At 46.6% G+C, this 18,507-nt stretch overlaps 1 protein-coding gene across 1 annotated transcript in view; it reads left to right on the forward strand.

Moving 5' to 3' along the window:
• The first annotated feature begins 2,209 nt into the window (after positions 1-2,209).
• MYO15B (myosin XVB) overlaps positions 2,210-18,507 on the forward strand; it is a 39,185-nt gene continuing 22,887 nt past the window's right edge. The window contains exons 1-23 of the mRNA XM_033518798.1: positions 2,210-2,563; positions 2,639-2,700; positions 3,805-3,868; positions 4,602-4,711; positions 5,134-5,208; positions 5,602-5,698; positions 6,211-6,314; positions 7,438-7,501; positions 9,666-9,827; positions 10,232-10,345; positions 10,743-10,801; positions 10,889-11,047; positions 11,233-11,482; positions 12,046-12,177; positions 12,330-12,455; positions 12,977-13,054; positions 13,388-13,536; positions 13,629-14,234; positions 14,307-14,394; positions 14,615-14,982; positions 15,149-15,351; positions 16,719-16,771; positions 17,282-17,359. Coding sequence (XP_033374689.1) covers positions 2,210-2,563; positions 2,639-2,700; positions 3,805-3,868; positions 4,602-4,711; positions 5,134-5,208; positions 5,602-5,698; positions 6,211-6,314; positions 7,438-7,501; positions 9,666-9,827; positions 10,232-10,345; positions 10,743-10,801; positions 10,889-11,047; positions 11,233-11,482; positions 12,046-12,177; positions 12,330-12,455; positions 12,977-13,054; positions 13,388-13,536; positions 13,629-14,234; positions 14,307-14,394; positions 14,615-14,982; positions 15,149-15,351; positions 16,719-16,771; positions 17,282-17,359 — 3,555 coding nt within the window. The remainder of the gene's footprint in view (positions 2,564-2,638; positions 2,701-3,804; positions 3,869-4,601; positions 4,712-5,133; positions 5,209-5,601; positions 5,699-6,210; positions 6,315-7,437; positions 7,502-9,665; positions 9,828-10,231; positions 10,346-10,742; positions 10,802-10,888; positions 11,048-11,232; positions 11,483-12,045; positions 12,178-12,329; positions 12,456-12,976; positions 13,055-13,387; positions 13,537-13,628; positions 14,235-14,306; positions 14,395-14,614; positions 14,983-15,148; positions 15,352-16,718; positions 16,772-17,281; positions 17,360-18,507) is intronic.

Below are 18,507 nucleotides of genomic sequence, written 5' to 3' on the forward strand. Positions count from 1 at the left end.
CAGCAGTGACAAGGAGGGAAAAGCCATCACAAACAGAAAGAAACGGAGTTTTAAAAAGAGGTGTGGGAAGAGACTTGGTGAGACAGGCTCTGAGCTGGGGGCTGTAAAGGCTATCACAGAACAAGGTGCTAAAGGCTCTTTTCAGAAACAGAACTTGGCAGAAAAGGCACAGAACCCCAGGGGAAGGCACAGAGGGAATTGGGACTTCAAGGAGGCTTCTGAGCAGAAATCAGGTTCTCAATCCCAAGGCAGTACAGCACAGGAAAAAGGTGAGAGGACTGGGAAAAAGCAAGTTGAAAATCTTACCAGGATTGTCATTACTGAAAGCGAGGATGAAAATATTCTGGAAACCTCAGGTAACTCCTGCTCTGACTCCAGCAGTGAAGGCCATGAAACCCACAGAACAGCTACAAAGGAGACTGTGGTGGACAGCACTTCCTCCAGTGAAGAGAAAAGCAGCTCTTGTGAAGAGAAGAGCAGCTCTTCAGGGGAAGATGGCAACAGTGGGAAAGAAGTTGTGCTCGAATATCCCCCTGTGAGTGAAGGAAAAGGCTACAAGGAACTGGCTGATGAAAGCAAGGAAGCACCTTTTGAACCTGAAAAGGAGCAGGTGACCACAAGTGGAAAAATTGAATCTGAGGCCAAAGGCACTGAATTTGCAGAATTGGAAGCAGAGGAGAGGATGAGGAAGCCAGACAAGATGCTGAGACAACCGGAATGTGCTCCAGCTGAGAGCAGTGAGGCAGATGATCAGTTAAGCACTTCTGGACTCCCAGTTAAGAGTGTTAAGGACAGGAAAAATATTGAAGTAGACAAGGAAAATATACTAGAAAATGACAGAGATATGTCAAAAGATGGACCAGTGAATTCTGACAGCAGTGGAGAGAGCAGCCCTGTAGAGAATATTGATGAAGTAAAAGAAAACAAACCAGAATTGCTCCCAACTGCTGTGAAAGCAAAACTCCACATTCACCTTAGCAGATGTGAACAGGAAAAGAAGGTGAATGATGAAGGCAGACAGGTGGAAGATGGATCTTTCCTCTCCAAGGAGCAGAAGTCATTGAAGGAGAAACCTGGGAAATGCAAGATCCCAGAACAAGGTGAAGAGGCTGGACATAGGCAGAGGGACAGTTCAGACCGCAGCAGGCAGGATCTACCAGCTCTGATGCTTACAAAGAAATGTCCTTCTCAATCCCAAATCTCCCTGCAAAACCAGCATGAAAACACTGAGATCAAACTATCACCAAGCCAGAAACCAAATCCTGCCCAGATGGCTTTGGGAACCAGCTCAGACCAGAACAATGTTCCAAACATCTGTTCAAAACCCATAACTCTAGAAACTCCCAGTAAACAGAAAGAACCCAACATAGCTCAGAGTTTTGGAGAGAAAAGATTAAATACTTCAAGCTGCTCCACAATTACAAAAGAATTGTCTGATAAGCAGCTCCTTGGAAAGAAGAAGAAGAAAGTTGGAAAAGTTATTGGAAAAGTTAAACAGAGTTCAGGCCGGTCTACAAAGGCAGAAAAAGAGAAAACAGAAGAAGTGGTTGCAGAGGCACCTTCTGAAACAGAACCTGGGTATGGTGGGGAAGGATCCAAACACTTGCACACCCATTCTGCTTTTAGAAAAGTCACCAGCTGGCTTGGCCAAAAACCTGCCAAGAAAGCAAGGCTGAAAGCTCGATTGCTGAGTGTGGCACGTGCAATTGGTATCTCCAGATGGCTCTTGAAGAAAATTGGAAAGAAGAAGAAGAAGAGCAGCAAACCTTTTGGATTCAGAAGTAGAATGGCAATCCGGATTCTGAGCACTGCTGGGTGGGCTGGTCGGTCTGGCAAAGCCTTCCCTGGTGCAGCTGAACAGCTGGAGAGGGCTGAGCTGAGGGACAAAGAATCTTCTGCTGCATTAGTGGAGGGGAAAGGTGGTCCTAAAATTACAGAGGAAGTGGGACACATTGATTTGGCTCCTGGTGATTCCCCTGCTCATGGAACCGGTTCCTTTCCATGCTCAGATGAGAAGAACAGTGCTACTGATGCCAAGTTTGCTGTAGTGTTCCCCAGAGTCCACAGCTTGGTTAAGGCTAAGAACTCCTTGTCCAGGGGCTCTGGCAGTGGTTATTCCTTACAGAAAATGAAATCTCCATCAGAGAGAAGATCTGTCACTCCTGTGCAACAGAGTCACAGATTCAAATGTGACCTTCCCAGATCTCTGATGGATCCAAGCCACCAAAAGAGTGAGCAGGGCTTCCTCCCATGTCGAGAGGAGGAGCCACTTCATACATCAGATTATTGCAGTGAGGTGGATACCAAGGAGGGTTCAGGTGACCTCCAGACTGCAGGATCCGTGGTCACTCCTGCTGTGCACTGGTCCCAGCAGCAGGGATGTGACCCTGCAGCGTGGCTGAACTCTGAGCTGCTGCCACAGCCAACCATCGAGAACCTGAGCAAATGGGCCATCTCCAAGGAGCCCCAGCTGACCAGCAGCCGTGTGAGGGTCTGCAGGGACCAGTGGGAGGCAGAAGATGTTGCTGACAACATGCTGGAGATGGAGTTCATGCAGGAACAGGTACAGGTGTTGTCCCCAGTACTGGAATGGAGCTGAACTTCCCCTGATTTTCAGCCATGTATCTGTGCATTTCAGGTGTACATGTGTGAAGAACACTGTGCAGAAATTGAGGAGATTGAAGATCTAACCAGACTGGAGTAGGTGTCCTCAGTGTCTGCAGCTCATTCAGGTCACAGGGGCTTGCCTGTTACCCTGCAAAGGTGGCTCAGCAATAGAAAACACATTACAGATCATTAGCTAGATAGGAGAAAATAAAATTTTTCCTCTGTGGGAGAAAGCAGAATTGATTGGATGCATATCATAGCTGAGTAACTGATGCTCTGCTGAAAAGCTGAGTGAAAGGCTGAATTTTAGTATTTAAGTTCTGGACCTACACTGAAGCACTGGGGAGGAGCAGAGGTGCAGAGGGAGCTCCTGGCTGTTATGTAGAGCATGTCCCCAGGCTCTGCTGCACAGAGAGGGCACATTGAACCTCTGCAGTCACACCCAGAGCCAGCAGCTCAGCCTGGTTAACAGAATTCTGTACAGCTGCATCCCTGGAACTCTGTTCCTCCTGTTAAATGGTTCCCAGTCCTGAAATGGTTCTAAAAAAACCACAAAATACTTAATGGATAGGGGAAATTAGGTTTAGAGGCTGATGTGACTTCTGTGATGTAGCAGAAGGACAGAATTGGGAATTTAACAATGTCTTTCTTATTGTATGAAGTGAGTGGTGAGAAAGGACAGCTTGCAGGATGAGAAGCACATTTCTATGTTCTTTGCCTACTGACATTGACATCTGTAGTTTAGTGACTCCTGTTGCCTTCAGCTGTGAAAAATTCATCTTTAAGAGCTGTTTAACCCTTGGTTCACTGCTGCTGTTGAAAGAGAAGCCCCTGACACTGCCCCTCACACATCCTCCCCTCCTGCCATCCTGCTGAGATAAACACCTGTAAAGGCTGTGCAAGGAGCTGTGATCACACAGAGGAAGTTCTGAGCTTTGAATGCTCCATTCTCTGATGTGTTTTAATCCTGGAGATGTTGTAACCACATGAAGGCAGTGAAGAGTTTCAGTCTCAGCTCCACACAAAATCTTTGACCCCCGTTCAGGACATTCACTTAAGAGTTGGACTCCATGATCCTTGTGGGTCCCTTCCAACTCAGAATATTTTGTGATCCTTGGGAGGGCAGAAAGGTTAATATTTAATATTAACACATGCAAGTGAAGCTTATGACTGACAAATCCTTTCCTCTCTTTGTAGGGATGTCTGTGAGAGCTCAATCCTGCTGTGCCTGAAGAAGAGGTTCCATCGCAATCTCATTTATGTATGGATAGTGATGCTTGGCTTGGTTTTCTTCACTGCTTATTCACTCTGAACAATGAGCTTTAAGAGAAAATAATTTATATTATGCCATCAAGCTTTAATAATGCACCAAGTACCTCACTCATTACTGGGAACAGTGATAAAAAGTATTCTCACACAGCTTTTGTTCAGAAATCAGGTAGCATGAACTATTTGGGCTGGAATCTGAAAGTTCCAGAGTTTCTCTGTAATTTTGGTATTTGTTGCCAATACCTGTGAGCATACTTGGGCTCCTTTTTAGCCTCAGCTGCTCCTAGTGGGAATCTCCTATTTTAGCAGAGAAGTTCTGAGTTAACAATTGTGGATCTTGAGAAGAAACCTCAGAGTTTCTGCAAACATTTCACAACGTTGCAGTCCAGATCTGGTTGTGGATGGTTAATTGTTCTCTTTTCCATTTACTGGCTCAAGTGTTCAAACCTGTACCTGTAATTTCACGTGGAGCTTGGAGAATAGATAGAGCAGATGACCACAGACCAGTGAGTGCTCACTTATCCCAAATTATTGATGACAGAGATTAGAAAGTGACCACTGAAAAGCTGTGTCTTTGATAAATCAGCAGTATAATCAGAATAAATAATATTCCTTTAAAGGGGATTTGTATATTTGTATTAATATATGCATTCAGCTGCCTCCCTCATCCAGAAAATTCTAAGAAGCCACCAGATTTTCCCTCTTTTCTTTTTTTTTTGTCTTAGACTTACATTGGGCAAATTTTGATTTCTGTGAATCCTTTCAAAGACCTCAGTATCTACTCTGAAGATGTGGCTACAGAGTACCAGCAAGGGACTCTCTCAAAAAATGCCCCGTATGTTTTTCTTTCTCAAATAACTTTCTGAACCCTGTTCTGTTTGTGCTCCAGAAAGTATTTTATTTTCCTCCACTTCTCTGGTAGAGAAGGATGAATGTCACAGGGATTGAACAGCCCATTTGGCAAAGCTGTAGTTGCTTGGGTCTCTAATTCTACAGAGCTAAAATTCATCCCTGGAAGTGTCCAAGGCCAGGCTGGACAGGGCTTGGGAAAATCAGGTCTAGTGGAAGTTGTCCCTCCATGGCAGAGGAATGAGATAATCTGTAAGGTCCCTCCAACCCAAACCATTCTGTGATATTTAAGTCAAGTTTCTTTGATCAAGACATTGGTCCATCTTTAATGTAGATCCCTGATGAGGAATCTTTCTGTGAGGTGGAAATGTGGGGTCAGCTAACAAGGGTTTCTTTCTGTCCATCCAGACACATCTTTGCCATAGCACAGATGGCCTACACACTGTCCCAGTCATCAGAGCAGGAGCAGTGTGTCATCATCAGGTAGGAACTGAAGGCCTTTGTTGGAGGCCCTTTAATTTCTTTATGTAAAAGTTCCACTTTTGTATTTCACTGCCTGTAAGTTGATCCTTCTGGCTCTTACGTGAGGGCTGCTGTGGAGAAGCTGAATAAGGTGGATTTTTATTTCACTCTGTGCAAAAACAGTTTGAATTTCATTTCACTTCAGAAGATTGGGAGAGAAGGAGTCTGATATTCCCCAGTGGAATCCTATTTGGGCCCATTTTGTCAGGTTATCTCAATGTTTCAAGCAATGGGTGACAGATTTTCAGCTGTAAATCAGCACAACCCCTCTGATTTGCTGTAGCAGGGCCTCTGATGTGCCCAGATCAGGTATCTCTGTTTTGATGCCAACTTCTCCACCTCTTGCTCCTGCAGTGGGCACAGTGGATCAGGGAAAACAGAAGCTGCCAAAGCCATTGTGCAATACCTGACCATGCTGTACCAGGGATCTGACAGCCACAGGATCAGACAGGTAACAGGCAAGTGAGCTTGGCTGGAGGCTGTGAGGGTTGGGCAGGGAAAAGAAGCCAAGGACAGGAGGGAGGCCATGCTGCTGATGTTATTTCTGTGGCTGGACTTGGAGGGTTTGTGCCCCAAAAAACTCGAGGACAGCTGGTGTATTTGTAGTTCTGTATTTTAATACCTGGGAGATGTGAAAACTGCTGTATCTGTTTGAACAGCGAGCTGGCAGCTGCCATGGAGAGCTTTTGGCAGAGTCTGGGAGGTGAATCTGAACAAACACAGAGCAGAAGTAAAGTGAAAGATTACAGCAGCAAGGGTAAAGAGCTCACAGAGCAACTCACCACTTGCTAGAGAGAATGACACCAGGACACGTTTAAAAAGATATCTTTTACCCATGTGAGAATTACATCAGTGAAGTCACATTTTTGTTTTATCTTTTCAAACTGACAGGTACCTAAACCCCTTTTGGGTTTAAAAACCTGTGATTGCTACTGAAGTGTTCCCTCCCTCTTTTCTTTACAGCCCTGCAATGTCCTACCCATCCTGGAGAGTTTTGGGAATGCAAGAACCGTCCTCAATGACAACTCCAGCCGTTTTGGAAAGCTGCTGAACATCCACCTGCGACAGTGAGTTCAAGAATCTCCTCGGGCCCCTGCAGCTGCCAAGGGGTGTTTGGGTGAGACCAGTGCTGAGAGTTCACACAATAACCCCCCCTCCCCTTCACTCTTGTTGTCATCAGGGTAGGAAGAGGGAGAGTTTACACCCCTGCTTTGTTTTTTCTTGTGTTTCCTCTGAAAAAGAGCAGTTCTCAAGATGAGTGTTAAATGAAGAACATAAGAATGGCTGAACTGGTTTATACCAAGGACCCATCTGATACCCTGCTGTGTCCTCAGCACTGACCTCAAGCACTGCCTGATGCAAGAACAGCCCAAATACACACTCTGCTTTTCCCTAACACCCCTCCAGCTCTTTAACATTTGCAGCAGCTCAGTTTTCCTCAGTCTCCTGAGGTTTTCCAGTCTCTTCTTGGATTCATGCAAACTTGATACCTCTGCAACAGCCTTTAACAAGTGTTCCACAGGTCTAACAAGTCCTGTGAAAACCACCTTTCTGTTTTGAGCCTGCCTTCTTTCTGACTTCTGGGTTTGATTGGTTTGTTTGGGGGTTTTTTTCTGACCTTTGCCAAGCACTGAGCTGATTCTTTCATGGAACAGTCTATCAAAACCCTCAGGTCTCAGTCCCAAGGAGCAATGTTTAAATTTGAGCCTGTTTATATGTGAAGCTGGGTCTGTACCCATCACTTCACATTTATCTACAGTGGGTTTCACGTGCCATTTTCTTGCTCACTCTGCACTGTAAGGTCTGTCTGCATTTATTCACAACTGACCTTCATCCTCACTACCCCAGATAATTCCATACAAGCAGAAAGCTTTGACCCACTGCTGTTCATCTCCTCTTCTAGGTCACTTACCAAACCCACAGCTGCACTCACAGGTCAGGTACAGACACTTTGTGGAACTCTGATGGTGGTTTCAGACTGTTAAAAGAATTCACCTTTTTTCCTACCCACATTAAGACTTTCCTTCTTATTCCATGGATGCTTGGTTTCCCTGAAAGTCCCACAGTTTTGTCAAAATATTTTGAAAAGTCATGCAGATTATATCCCAAAGATCATTCTTACCTGCAGAGACACAAGTCTGCAGAAAAGCAGTCCCCAGCTTCTGACGGGATCTGTTGTCTTATTCTCAGTGGCATCGTGGTGGGAACATCCATCTCCCAGTACCTGCTGGAGAAATCTCGTGTGGTGTTTCAGGTGAGGACCAGTGGCCCCCTCTCTCCCTTATTAACATTTCATCTTAAACTTACTGTTAGGTGTCAGGGGTGGGAATCTGTATGAAAATTACTTTCCATTTCTTCTATTAGCAAGAACTATGTCCCCTCCATGTAGTACAGGGTGATCACTTCTTTTATTTGAATAAAATAGGAGGTTTCTCTGTCTCAAACAGGTTGAATTAAACCACTTATTAGGGATTACTGACAGCTGAATCTTCCCTCAATTAGTTTTTCTTAGCTCTGGAGTGTGGAAATGGTCAAATATTAGAGCTGTGTGAAAAGGCCTTCTCACAGATGGATGTTCTTAAGGTGTCAGTGGAAAATGGAAACTTTTCAAATGAAGTGGTTCTGACTTTGTCCTGCTGACCCCAGAACCTGTGTCCTGCTCTGTGAGTGTGTTCTGGAGGGGTTTGGAGCTGGATATGGATCAACTCCTTGAATGTCCCACCAGGCCCACGGTGAGAGGAACTACCACGTGTTTTACGAGCTGCTGGCAGGGCTGCCCATGGAGCAGAAAGAGGAGATGTATTTGCAGGAGGCAGAGTCCTACTTTTACCTGAACCAGGTGAGTGAGCTGAGGGTGCTCTGCAGTAGCTGGCAGAGAGAAATGGCCCAGGCATCCCTTCTGTTTGCTTAGAGAGGCACCAAATCACTTTTCTCCCCTGCAAAGGACTCTCAGGACTATGCTAAAGTCAGCTCTGCTCCTTCTCATACTCGGCTCCTTCTCATACCTGATCTAAGAATCATCATCTTTGTCTCTTTTGTGATCATTTTCTCACCTTTCAGTGCCCGTCTATTCTGGAAGGACGGATTTTACCGAGAGTCGTTGTGTAGACTCATGGCTCCATCGTGTGGTGTAAAACCCCTTTTCCCATTGTCTTTCCTTGCATTTGCAATTCACTGCAAAAAGCAGGGAGGATTTCTTTCTATCTTCTGCAAAACGCTTGCTTTATTGACTGAGTCAATGGGTGCAGATTTTAAATCACTGAAATATACTGCTGATTGCAATTATTTAAATTAAATTTAAATTTGCTTGTCAGACTTACATCAAGTCACAATCTTGGAACACTTTTTTTTTTTTTTTTTTTTTTTTTTTTTTTTTTTTTTTTTTTTGGTGAGTGTAGGTTTTGTTTGAGTTTTTAAAGATTGTTTTCCATAATCAAGAAGGTCACAACAATTGCAAGAGATTTTTCCTATATCAGTGTGAGTCAGCTTTCCCAGGTGGGAAATTCAAATTCTTGGCAGAAGCTGCGGTCAGGAGGAATCCTCGGCAGTGATTGCTATCAGCTCAGCTTCAGGCAATGGACAAGAGCCATTAATGACTCAAGGATGGAGGGCAATTAAGGGCCCAGCCCTTAATGGGTGATTGATGGCTCCCGGCTGGCAAAGCATCGTAAAGCAAAGTCATCGAGGTGATAATTAACAGGAATATCCCAGCCTGCTGCGGAGCAGAAAAGGGAAAAAGATCAAATTATGCACGAAAGAGTTAGCAGAGACTGACAAAATCGATTTTGGCAAGAAGAAGCCCAAGGGCTGCCTGGACCTCATCCCTGTCTCACCAAAATCTGCTGAGAGCTGGGAGTTATGGTCAAAGAATGCCCTCGAACACAAACTGGTTCTGCAGAACCCCTGACCCAGGATTTCTGTGACCATTAGGGTCACAGGCAGCTGCTGGGAATGTCCTCTTGTAGAGAAAAGAAGCAGCAGAGGGGTGAGAGGAGTGATGAGCAGTGTTGTGGTGAAGCTTTGTGGCCAAGGTGAGACAGGCTGTATCCCTGGGGGGCTCCTGGGGGCACAGAACCCCAACTGGTACCAACTGGGGCAGCAGCTCTGCCATCATTTACCTGGAGCAGACTCAGACACTGCTTCTCAAGCTCTGCCCGGACAGGGGGATCCTGGGCAGCTTGTACTGGAATTCCAGCAGGAACTTGGTATGTGTGGGTAAGAGAGATCTTAATCACAAAATTCCTGGGGGTAAAGACACTGGCCCCTCACCACAAATGCTGAATTTCCACTAGAGGTGTCTTTTATCTCTTCAGATTCCTCCAGTCCTTAAAACATTGAACTGCTTCCCTGCAGTGGTGGGTTAACCCCTGCCCGAGGCTAAAGGGGCTGATCACGATTATCTGTCCCTTTTCTCTCAGGGCAGAGCATGTGATGTCCTGGGAAAGGAGGACAGTCAGGATTTTCTGGTCTTGGTGCAAGCTCTGGAGGGAATCAACCTCTCAGATGATCAGCTGAGCTCCACCTGGGCTGTCCTGGCTGCCATTCTGCAGCTGGGGAACATCTGCTTTACCTCCTATGAGGTACAGTAACCCCAACAGCTTGAGAATGGGATATTTGTGCTGAATATTGCTGTTGTCTCATAGTGGGGCCGAGGACATGATTCCTGACTGAGGATGACATCCTTTGAAGACCTTTCTGTCCTTTCAGTGTTGTGCTCTAAACTGGTCCAGGCAGGGACAGAAGATGGGAGGCAACCAAAGGTCATTAGAGCTTGGGTGGCTTTTTAAGGAGCCAAAATGACCCTGGTGTTCTGCCCAGGCTGTGACCAGCTCTGTGCAGCTGAGGTGCTGTTGAGAATATTAATATAAGATATTAATACAGGAGGGACCTTGTATCCCATCCATTGTTCCTATCTATAATGTACAGTAATATAGACAGTAATATATGTATAGTAATATATAATAAAGAACACTTTCTTATTTAGAAAGAATCCTTTGAACACGCAGCCATTGCCAGTGACACTGAGATTCAGATTGTGGCCAATCTGTTGTGTGTCTCAGCAGAACCCCTGCAGAGTGCTGTCACTCACCGTGTCACTGTGAGTACTTTTCTGGTGATTTCTCATTCCTCCTGAAGCACAAAATGTCCTGCCCCACTGCCCTGAGCTTAGAAGGTTCAAAATGTGGGAGGTAACACCAGGAATAAAATGGTTGGGATGGGCTGAACCCCTGAAGGCAGCTCTGTAAAGATGGCAGAACTCAGATCTAGGAGGAATTGTTTCTGACATGAGTGGCTTCAGGTTTATCAATTTGGCCAGCTGACTCCCACCTCTGGCAGCAAAATTCTGGGTTTAGTTTTCCTTTTCATATCTGGGTAAATTCTCACCAAATAGGGAAAAATATCCATTTATTGACTGGGTTGACTTCCTTGTAGATTAAAAGAAAAAAGGTGTTTTTGTGAGATAATAAAAGTAAATTCTCTCTTTACATATCCAGGTTACATCTTATGATCGGATCTTCACCCCTCTGTCTGTGGAAGGAGCCATTGATGCCAGGTGACTTCTGCTGATGTCTGGGTGGGTGAGATGCAGCCAGAGGTGCTGTCTTTGCAGTAACTGGTTCTTGTCCCCTCTCCCACTCAGGGACTCCATTGCCAAGGCTCTGTACTCCCTGCTCTTTCAGTGGCTGCTGCTGAGGATCAATGAGTGGTTGGCTCCCTGGGAGTCTGACTGTGCCGTGGGCATCGTGGACATCCATGGCTTTGAGGTTATTTTTCATGTTTGTCTGCTATGGCCTAGGCAGTGAGGGCTCACCAAGGCCTTGGAGTGTTTTCCTTAGGGCTCTTGTTAAAGCCTGTGTGTCCCAATGAATGCTGGAAACAATGGAATACAGAGGTGGGGCTGTGCATCCAAGAGTAGATCTTCTCTTCATTGTGCTCCTTCACAGCTTGTCTCACTCTGGCTGTCCAGCCTGGTCAGTAAGCCAGGCTGAGAGCTTGCAAACCAGACAGAAGATGGTTTGAGCTGTTGGGGTTCATTCACCCTGGCCAGAACCAGCAGCTCAGCTCAGCCTGTGCAGCATTTACAGGGAGCCACAGCTCCCTGGGCCTCAGAAGTGATGATCCCTTCTTGTCTTTGCAGGATCTGGGGGTGAACAGCTTAGAGCAGCTCTGCATCAACCTTGCCAATGAGCACCTCCAGTGGTTCTTCAGCCAGACTGTCATTGCCCAGGAAGAGGTGAAGTGGAATTCACACCACCTTAAGGCAGCACACAGGGACTGAGCTGAGGCATCCTCAGAGCATCCCTCAGCAGGGAACAGGAAACTGAATGGTCCTCTTAAGCAATATCCATGGAATCCTAGTCCTAACAGCTGCCTATTTAATACCTTTTATTAATTCTACAGTAAATTAAGGGATTTTTGTCAGCTTGCTTCCTTTTCCAGATTTTATAAGTGAGTTGGTCAGGGCCAAAGAGCCCAGACCTCAGAGGATACTTTTGAAGCCTTTTGGCTTCTTTGTAGCACTTTCTGTACCACTTATGTCCTGGGGATGGAAGTGTATTTATCAGACTTGTTGCCTTCTATAGTTCACTTTATCACTCAGCTTAGCAGCCTTCCTCTCTCAAATCAGGACAATCATTTGTGGCTTTAAAAGAAGTTTCATAGGACAAAACCAGACAATTCTAGGCAAGTTCCTAACAGCAGTAAAACACTAACTTCCTGATAAACAACCCAAATCCCTCTGTTAATTCTCTCCGTTTGTCCTTGTTTGCATGGCTGGATTTGGCCTTTAACATGCAGGAGGAATACAGCCAGGAGCAGTTAGCTTGGATTCCTATTTCCAAGATGTACAGTGAGTCCTGCCTGGATTTCCTTACTGCAAAGCCCCACGGCATCCTGTGCATCCTGCATGACCAGACATCCCTGACCCAGGTGAGGAGCTCAGCCTCTCATGGGATCCTTTTCAAAGGATGGTTAAGGTGAGGCTGTTTTCTAGAATGATTGCACAATGTTTTTACCTTCAGTTTAACAGTGACTTTTCAGCCTACTGAGTGTGTGTCAGCATCAGGGAATCTCTTTTACAGGCCACAGACCACACTTTCCTCCAGAAGTGTCATTACCACCATGGAAACAGCCCTTGGTACACCAAGCCTAAGCTGCCTTTGCCAGAGTTCACTGTGCAGCACTACGCTGGCCCTGTCACCTACCAGGTGAGCTGGCAGGGGCTCAGAGGAGCTGGACAAATAACCCATCCTGGGGACAAGCTGTGGGTGTCCTGAGGGACCAGCTCAGTGATCAAAGCTTTCCCCTTGTGATGGCACTTCCCTCTAGAGCATCAGATTATCAGAAGAGAGGAGATTAAGAGAGCCAACTAAGCTGCCTCTGGGCAGAAACAAAATAGGAATTGCCCTGAGTGATGCAACAACCTCAGAGCCCTGGAAATGCAGGAAAGCTCTTGCTGCTGGGGGAAAAGAAAGAAAATAAAAATAAATAAAAATAAGAGAGGTGAAAGCCTGCTGGGTGAAGGAGGAAAGGAGCAATCCCTTCTCAAAGCAGAAGTCATTGTCTTCTGCCACCATCTATCCTGGTGGCAGCAGGAAGAACCAGCTTAATTCTCCAGGGCTTTCCATTGTTCCACCTCTCCAGCTGCCTGTCCCCAGTGTGTGTAACAGGAGTGTTTGCCTGTCTGAGTGGTCTGAAGGGTGTTTTAAATCAGACTTTGCTTCTGCAGGTCCACAAGTTTCTCAATAAAAACCGTGACCAGCTGCGGCCAGAGGTGCTGGATATCTTCTCCCAGAGCCGCCTCAAGGTACAGCAGTGGGTCAGGAGGAAGATCTCTATTGCAGATAATCAGTGATCCACTCATTGTCTTTATATGAGAAGCAGAAAGCTGCTGATCAGATGTCAGGAGAACCTGGAGAAGCCACAAGTTTTATTTTACTGAATTTACTTGGGAATTGAGCAAATTGTCTTTGGCTGCAATTGATGCACTTTATATAAAACACGCAGACTGCCTCAGGATGCAGCTGCAGTCCTGACACTGCCAGGAGCAAGGGAAAATGGTCCCCTTAAGTTCCAGGTAGAAGAGATTCTTTTTTCCACATAATTCAGTGAGTTTTTGGTAATTTCTTTGTTTTTGCAGGTGGTGTCTCACATTTTCCAGAGGGCTAAAGCTGCCTATGGTCAGCAAAGGGAGTTGTGGGGCAGGGGCAAAGGGCTCAGGCCTCAGGCCTCCACACTGGTGTCCAAATTCCAGCAGTCTTTGGAGGACCTCACAGCCAAGCTGAGAGGGTGAGAGATGCTGTTGGCACACAGGGGTGTGAAGTCTTCCAGAGTCAGCACAGAGAGGAGGGTGATCCATGGTTCTTCCTTCTGTTTTCCAGGAGCCATGCCTTCTTCATCCGGTGCATCACCCCTAACCCCAGGAAGGTAGGGCAGCACCCTCAGCTCCTTATGGAGTCCCTCAGTTCCTTCATTTGTCTCCAACAGCTTTCCTTGCACAGCCGGGATTTAAACTTTGTTTCATTTGATAGCTTGAGATTTTTCTTCCCTGTTCTGTGTCCCACCCTTCCCAGTGGCCATGTGGGTTTATCCTGTGCTGCAGGAGCAGAAGCCAGGGTCAGCTGGACACCAAAGCATCCCTTGGGCTTTGTGTTCCATGGCCCACAGCCCACGGCAAGATCCAATCTAAGGACAGGACAAGAGAAGGAGACCCTTTCTAAACTCCCTGCCTTCAGTCTCCTTTCTTTAATTTGTCTTTCTTTCTTGTTTTTCATTTTTTCTTCTGCTTTATCTTTGCAGCTGTCAAATGTCTTTGATGTGGAGTATGTCAACAGCCAGCTGCGGCATTCCGGGATCCTGGAGGCCATCCACATTCGGAAGGAGGGATACCCGGTCCGTCTGCCATTCCAGAGCTTCCTGGCCAGGTACAGGGCTGGCCTGGCTTGGGATCCCCCAGCCCTGGATGTTTTGTCCTCTGAGGGCTCCATGTACAGCCCTGGTTTTTGTCACAGCCGCTCCTCCTGTGCCAGGTACGGGTTCCTGGCTGGGAGCAGGCCCAGCAGCGTGGAGCAGAGGGAAGGCTGTGCAGCAGTGCTGGCTCGTGTGGTGGGGAGCCCCTCGGATCTCTATCAGATTGGAGTGACAAAGGTGATGCCTACAGAGAATCCCACCTGGATTGCACAGCCCCACCCACCCATTCCCAGGCTGGCAAAGCATGGAGAGGAGCTCAGCCTCTGCCCAAAGAGCGAGGGCCTTGCACACCTTCCCCCCTCACCTTTGCCTCTTGTCTCAAGTGCTAAGGAGGCTTTTGTAGCACTCCAGATTAACAGGAGACTCCAGCTCCAGGCTATTGTAACATGAATGTCCTCTGTATACCCAGCATTCCTGGGCTTTACTTTTGCCACCTTCATCCCTCCCTGATTCCTTGTCCACCACAAATCCATCCATCTCTGTCACGTGCACCTGCACCAAAGGGATAAACCAGCAGTTTTTGTTATTGATCAGCTCTGGGAGAAGCTGCTGCTTCCCTCGTGGCTCAGCAGCTGCTGCCTTTGCCCAGGTGTTTCTGAAGGAGAAGGCCAAGCAGCTGCTGGAGAGACGATGGCTCCAGAGGCAGAGCTGGGCTGTTGTCACTCTGCAGAGGAAATTCCGCCGCCTCCTCCACCGCCGGCGCCTCCGTGTCCTCCAGGAGAAAGTCACAGTCATCCAGGCTCATTTCCGAGGGTACCAGGCAAGGTGAGGAGTCAAAGGCCAGCCAAGGGACAGCCCTTTGGCCTTGCCAAGGGACACACAGCTGGAGATGTCCAGGCCCCCCCTCATGTTGGCTCCTGGCCTGCTCCATGTGTGTTTGTGTGGCTGATTGTCCCTCATTAGATGATTCTTTTCTTTCCTCACCCTCTAGGAAGCGTTACAGGAGGCTGAAGAAGACTTTGGTGCAATTTAAAAGCATGGTTTTAATCTCCAGACCTTTGGTTCGGAGGAGGAAGCGCTGCCAGGTAACAGCAGTCCTGTCAGAGCAAGGTGTACAGGAGGGGCTATTCCTGCCCCAGGCAGAGCGAGCTGGGGACTGGGTGAGGCCAGGGCAGGGATGGCCTTGGAAGGTTTGTTGGGAATGACCCAGTGAGGTGCCCTTCACCCTCTGTCTGACACAAATGTAGTCAAATGACAAAACCACAGAGGTTCCTTCTCTCTCTAAATGACATTCAGAATTGGTGCAGGTATTGCATACACAGCTGATTCATGGGTCTGGCTGTGTGAGCCAGGGTGGGAATGATGCCTTAAGTTTTAGCTTTTATATTTTTCAGATCCTGTACTGCATTAGTGTATAACTCTGAACTCCAAATAGAGTGTTAGTAGGTTCTCTTCACAGTTTAGTCAGACAGAACAATCCTTCCAGGCCTGAGATCCAAGGTCACAGTCACAGCCTGTAAAAAAGTATAAACAAAAATGAATTGGGGGAGGCAAACTGGGAGAATGTGACTTCATTACCTGAAGATGTAATTGGATAATTAACCCCTGATATATAAATATACTAAATTTATTTCTGTCTGAAAAACTCGTGGCCATCATCCATCTTGGGTATAGCCTCTGTGAGGCTTTGCACTGCCCAAAGTGTATCTGTTGAAGGCCTTTAATAAATACCTACTTAATTCTCTAACTCTATCTAGCCTCTGTTCTAGGTAGCCACTCCAGGCATCACTCCAGGCTGCCCTACATGAGACAAGAGCTAGTTCCATCTGTGGTCTTCAGAGCTGCTGTTCTGCTCAAGCTGTAAGGAGTCATTCATCTTGCTTTTTTTGTTGCCCTGTTCTAATTCTGATGGTGACTGAAATGTAAGATTTTTTCAGTCCATCATGATCCTCCCCTGATCCCTTTCAGCTGCCTCAGGCTGCTCAAGCCATTGGCCTCTTGGAAATCAGCTGAGGTGAGAACAGGATGGCAGGTTTTAGAGAAGATGGAAATTGGTGTACAGGAGAGAGCCATGGTTCTGTCAAATGGGTATAATGTAAACTATTAAAATAAAATCAGAAGGAGGAAATCAGACCACTCATCATTAGAGTAGAAACAAACCTCTCATAGCAGTCAGCTTTACAAGGGAAGGACCCAGTGCAGCTGCTGGCATGGCTGAGGGTTAAGGACAATTGTTGATACAAACCTGCAGAGGTGCCTCCTCTCCTGCCATGTCCAGCACAGCCTGACTTTCTGTTCTGTTTCTTGCCCTTCCCACTAGGACAGGATCCAGCTTTTCTTTCTCCCAGGTAACCACACTGCAGTTCTTTTGAATCTGTTTCTGTTCCTTCAGTGTTTGTTTGCTGTACATGCAAACAAAGGTCTCAAAGTTCACCTGCTGCAAAGTTCCTCCTTTCCCCCCACCCCACAGCCCTGCCCTTTGGACTTTCACTTGTCACTGTCTTTCTTAGCCCAGCCCTGGTAGCCTCCCATGTAGTCACACTGCTCTGCACCACTGACAGGCAGGAGAGAGGCAGAGACAGACCCTCCTTCCCCATCTCCAGCTGGGAGTCAGGTGAGTGGTGAGGCTGGAGAACGATAGAATGGATGGGAAAGGGCAGAGCTGTGAGGGATTTGAGCTTTTTTTATCCCTCCCACCTTTCTAAAGGGTTTCCTCTCCATGGATGAGTTCATCTCTCTGTGTTCAGGCTGTTATCATGTGCTTTGATGCTGAAGGAGGTGGGTGAATGTTTCTGGCAGCTGCTGGGTGCTTTTGTCCTGAGCCACATCAAATGCTCAGCAAGGGGAGGTGTGGCAGGATGCTGGCCAGGTGCTGGAGGCTCCTGCTGTTGAACTGTGTCCTGAAGGGCAGGAGGTGTTTCAGCAGAGCTCAGGTCTTTGCCTGGGCAGTCCCTTCTCAATACACTGTGTTGGGGTCCCAAGAAGGATCTGGAGCTGTTCTGTCATTTTATCTGCTGGAGCAGAACACCATCTCCTGCCCACCCACAGCATCTGCCCCCAGAACAGCTGGAATTGACTTCATACACATTTTCCCACCCTCCATCCCCTTTTCATCTCCTAACAGCAGGAGTTAGAGGAAAGGAAACAAAGAAGGAGCTCCCTGGCCTGTGGTGACACAGAGAATAGTCCCAGCCAAGGAATGGTGAGTTGTCAAATGGTCTGGGAGGGTCTGAGAGCAAAAAAATCAGGTTCTCCAGGTGTTCTCCCTCTCTTGTGCCTCCTCAGCCCAGGTTTGCTGGGGAATAGCAGAACATCTAGAGGGGGCACACACGTGAGTGGAACCTAGTACAGAGTGCAGGTTAGGTATGAAGGGCCTTCTAATACTGAAATATCTCATTATTTAGTGTTTCCCAGACTCTGGGCACAGCCAGGCATCATAAATCAGTCCAAACCAGAGCACTGTGTTTGTTCACAGCACTGGACCTGGTCTTCAGAGGTGGAGGGAAGATTATTTTTGGTGATCTTCTACTGTGAGGGGTGGGAATGAGGCACTTCTGCATAAATATATTAACAGAAGCTGATGTAGAGGAAGGGGTGTATTAAAAGCTTCATAACACATTTAGCCTGTATCAACACTTCTAACTAATGTCATTATTTATGTGTCTGGACTGGACACACATTTGCTGAAGTGTGTGTATCAAGGGAATCTGAATTGATATTATCCATAATTCTGTATAGATCTGTCAACAACAAGAAGAAGAATAAGGTGCTCTTGTATCACCTCTTCCTCAGGTGTGGATCCAGAACTGTGGAATTTCACAGTTCACTTCCTCAATACACCATTGAAAAGCCAGACTTGAAGTCAAGTATATTCTCATGAGCAAAATCAAACTGATCAAAAATGCTGTGAATCTGTCTTGAAGCTCTTTGTGGAGAGAGATGTCAAAATAATGTGCTGGTGACAAGAGGCTTTACTGTGCAGATCTTAGAAAAACTCCAAAAACCAAGAAACCAAAAGAAAAACAAACCCCAAAAGCTCTGGTTTTTTGACTTTGGCTTGGTTTTATTGTGACTTAATCTGAGTAGTTCTATCTGAAATGCCCTGAGCTTGACTCTACATGCAGTGATGCTGACACACTCTGTTGTATTGGCCCATTTGCTTCCTACCCTGCAGTGCAAGGTGCAAAACAGTGAAAAATCAACACTCTTTGGCCAGATTCTCATCTGGATTACTGAGGTAGAGATCTGAGCTTTCTTAGGAACCTCCAACATATATCAAAGATCAGAATCAGGTCTTATTTTATGCTGTAGCACTTTTGGATACTGAAAAATCAAAAGAAAAATGTCAGG

Source organism: Parus major, chromosome 18 (assembly GCF_001522545.3).
Source record: "Parus major isolate Abel chromosome 18, Parus_major1.1, whole genome shotgun sequence".
Lineage (NCBI taxonomy): Eukaryota > Metazoa > Chordata > Aves > Passeriformes > Paridae > Parus > Parus major.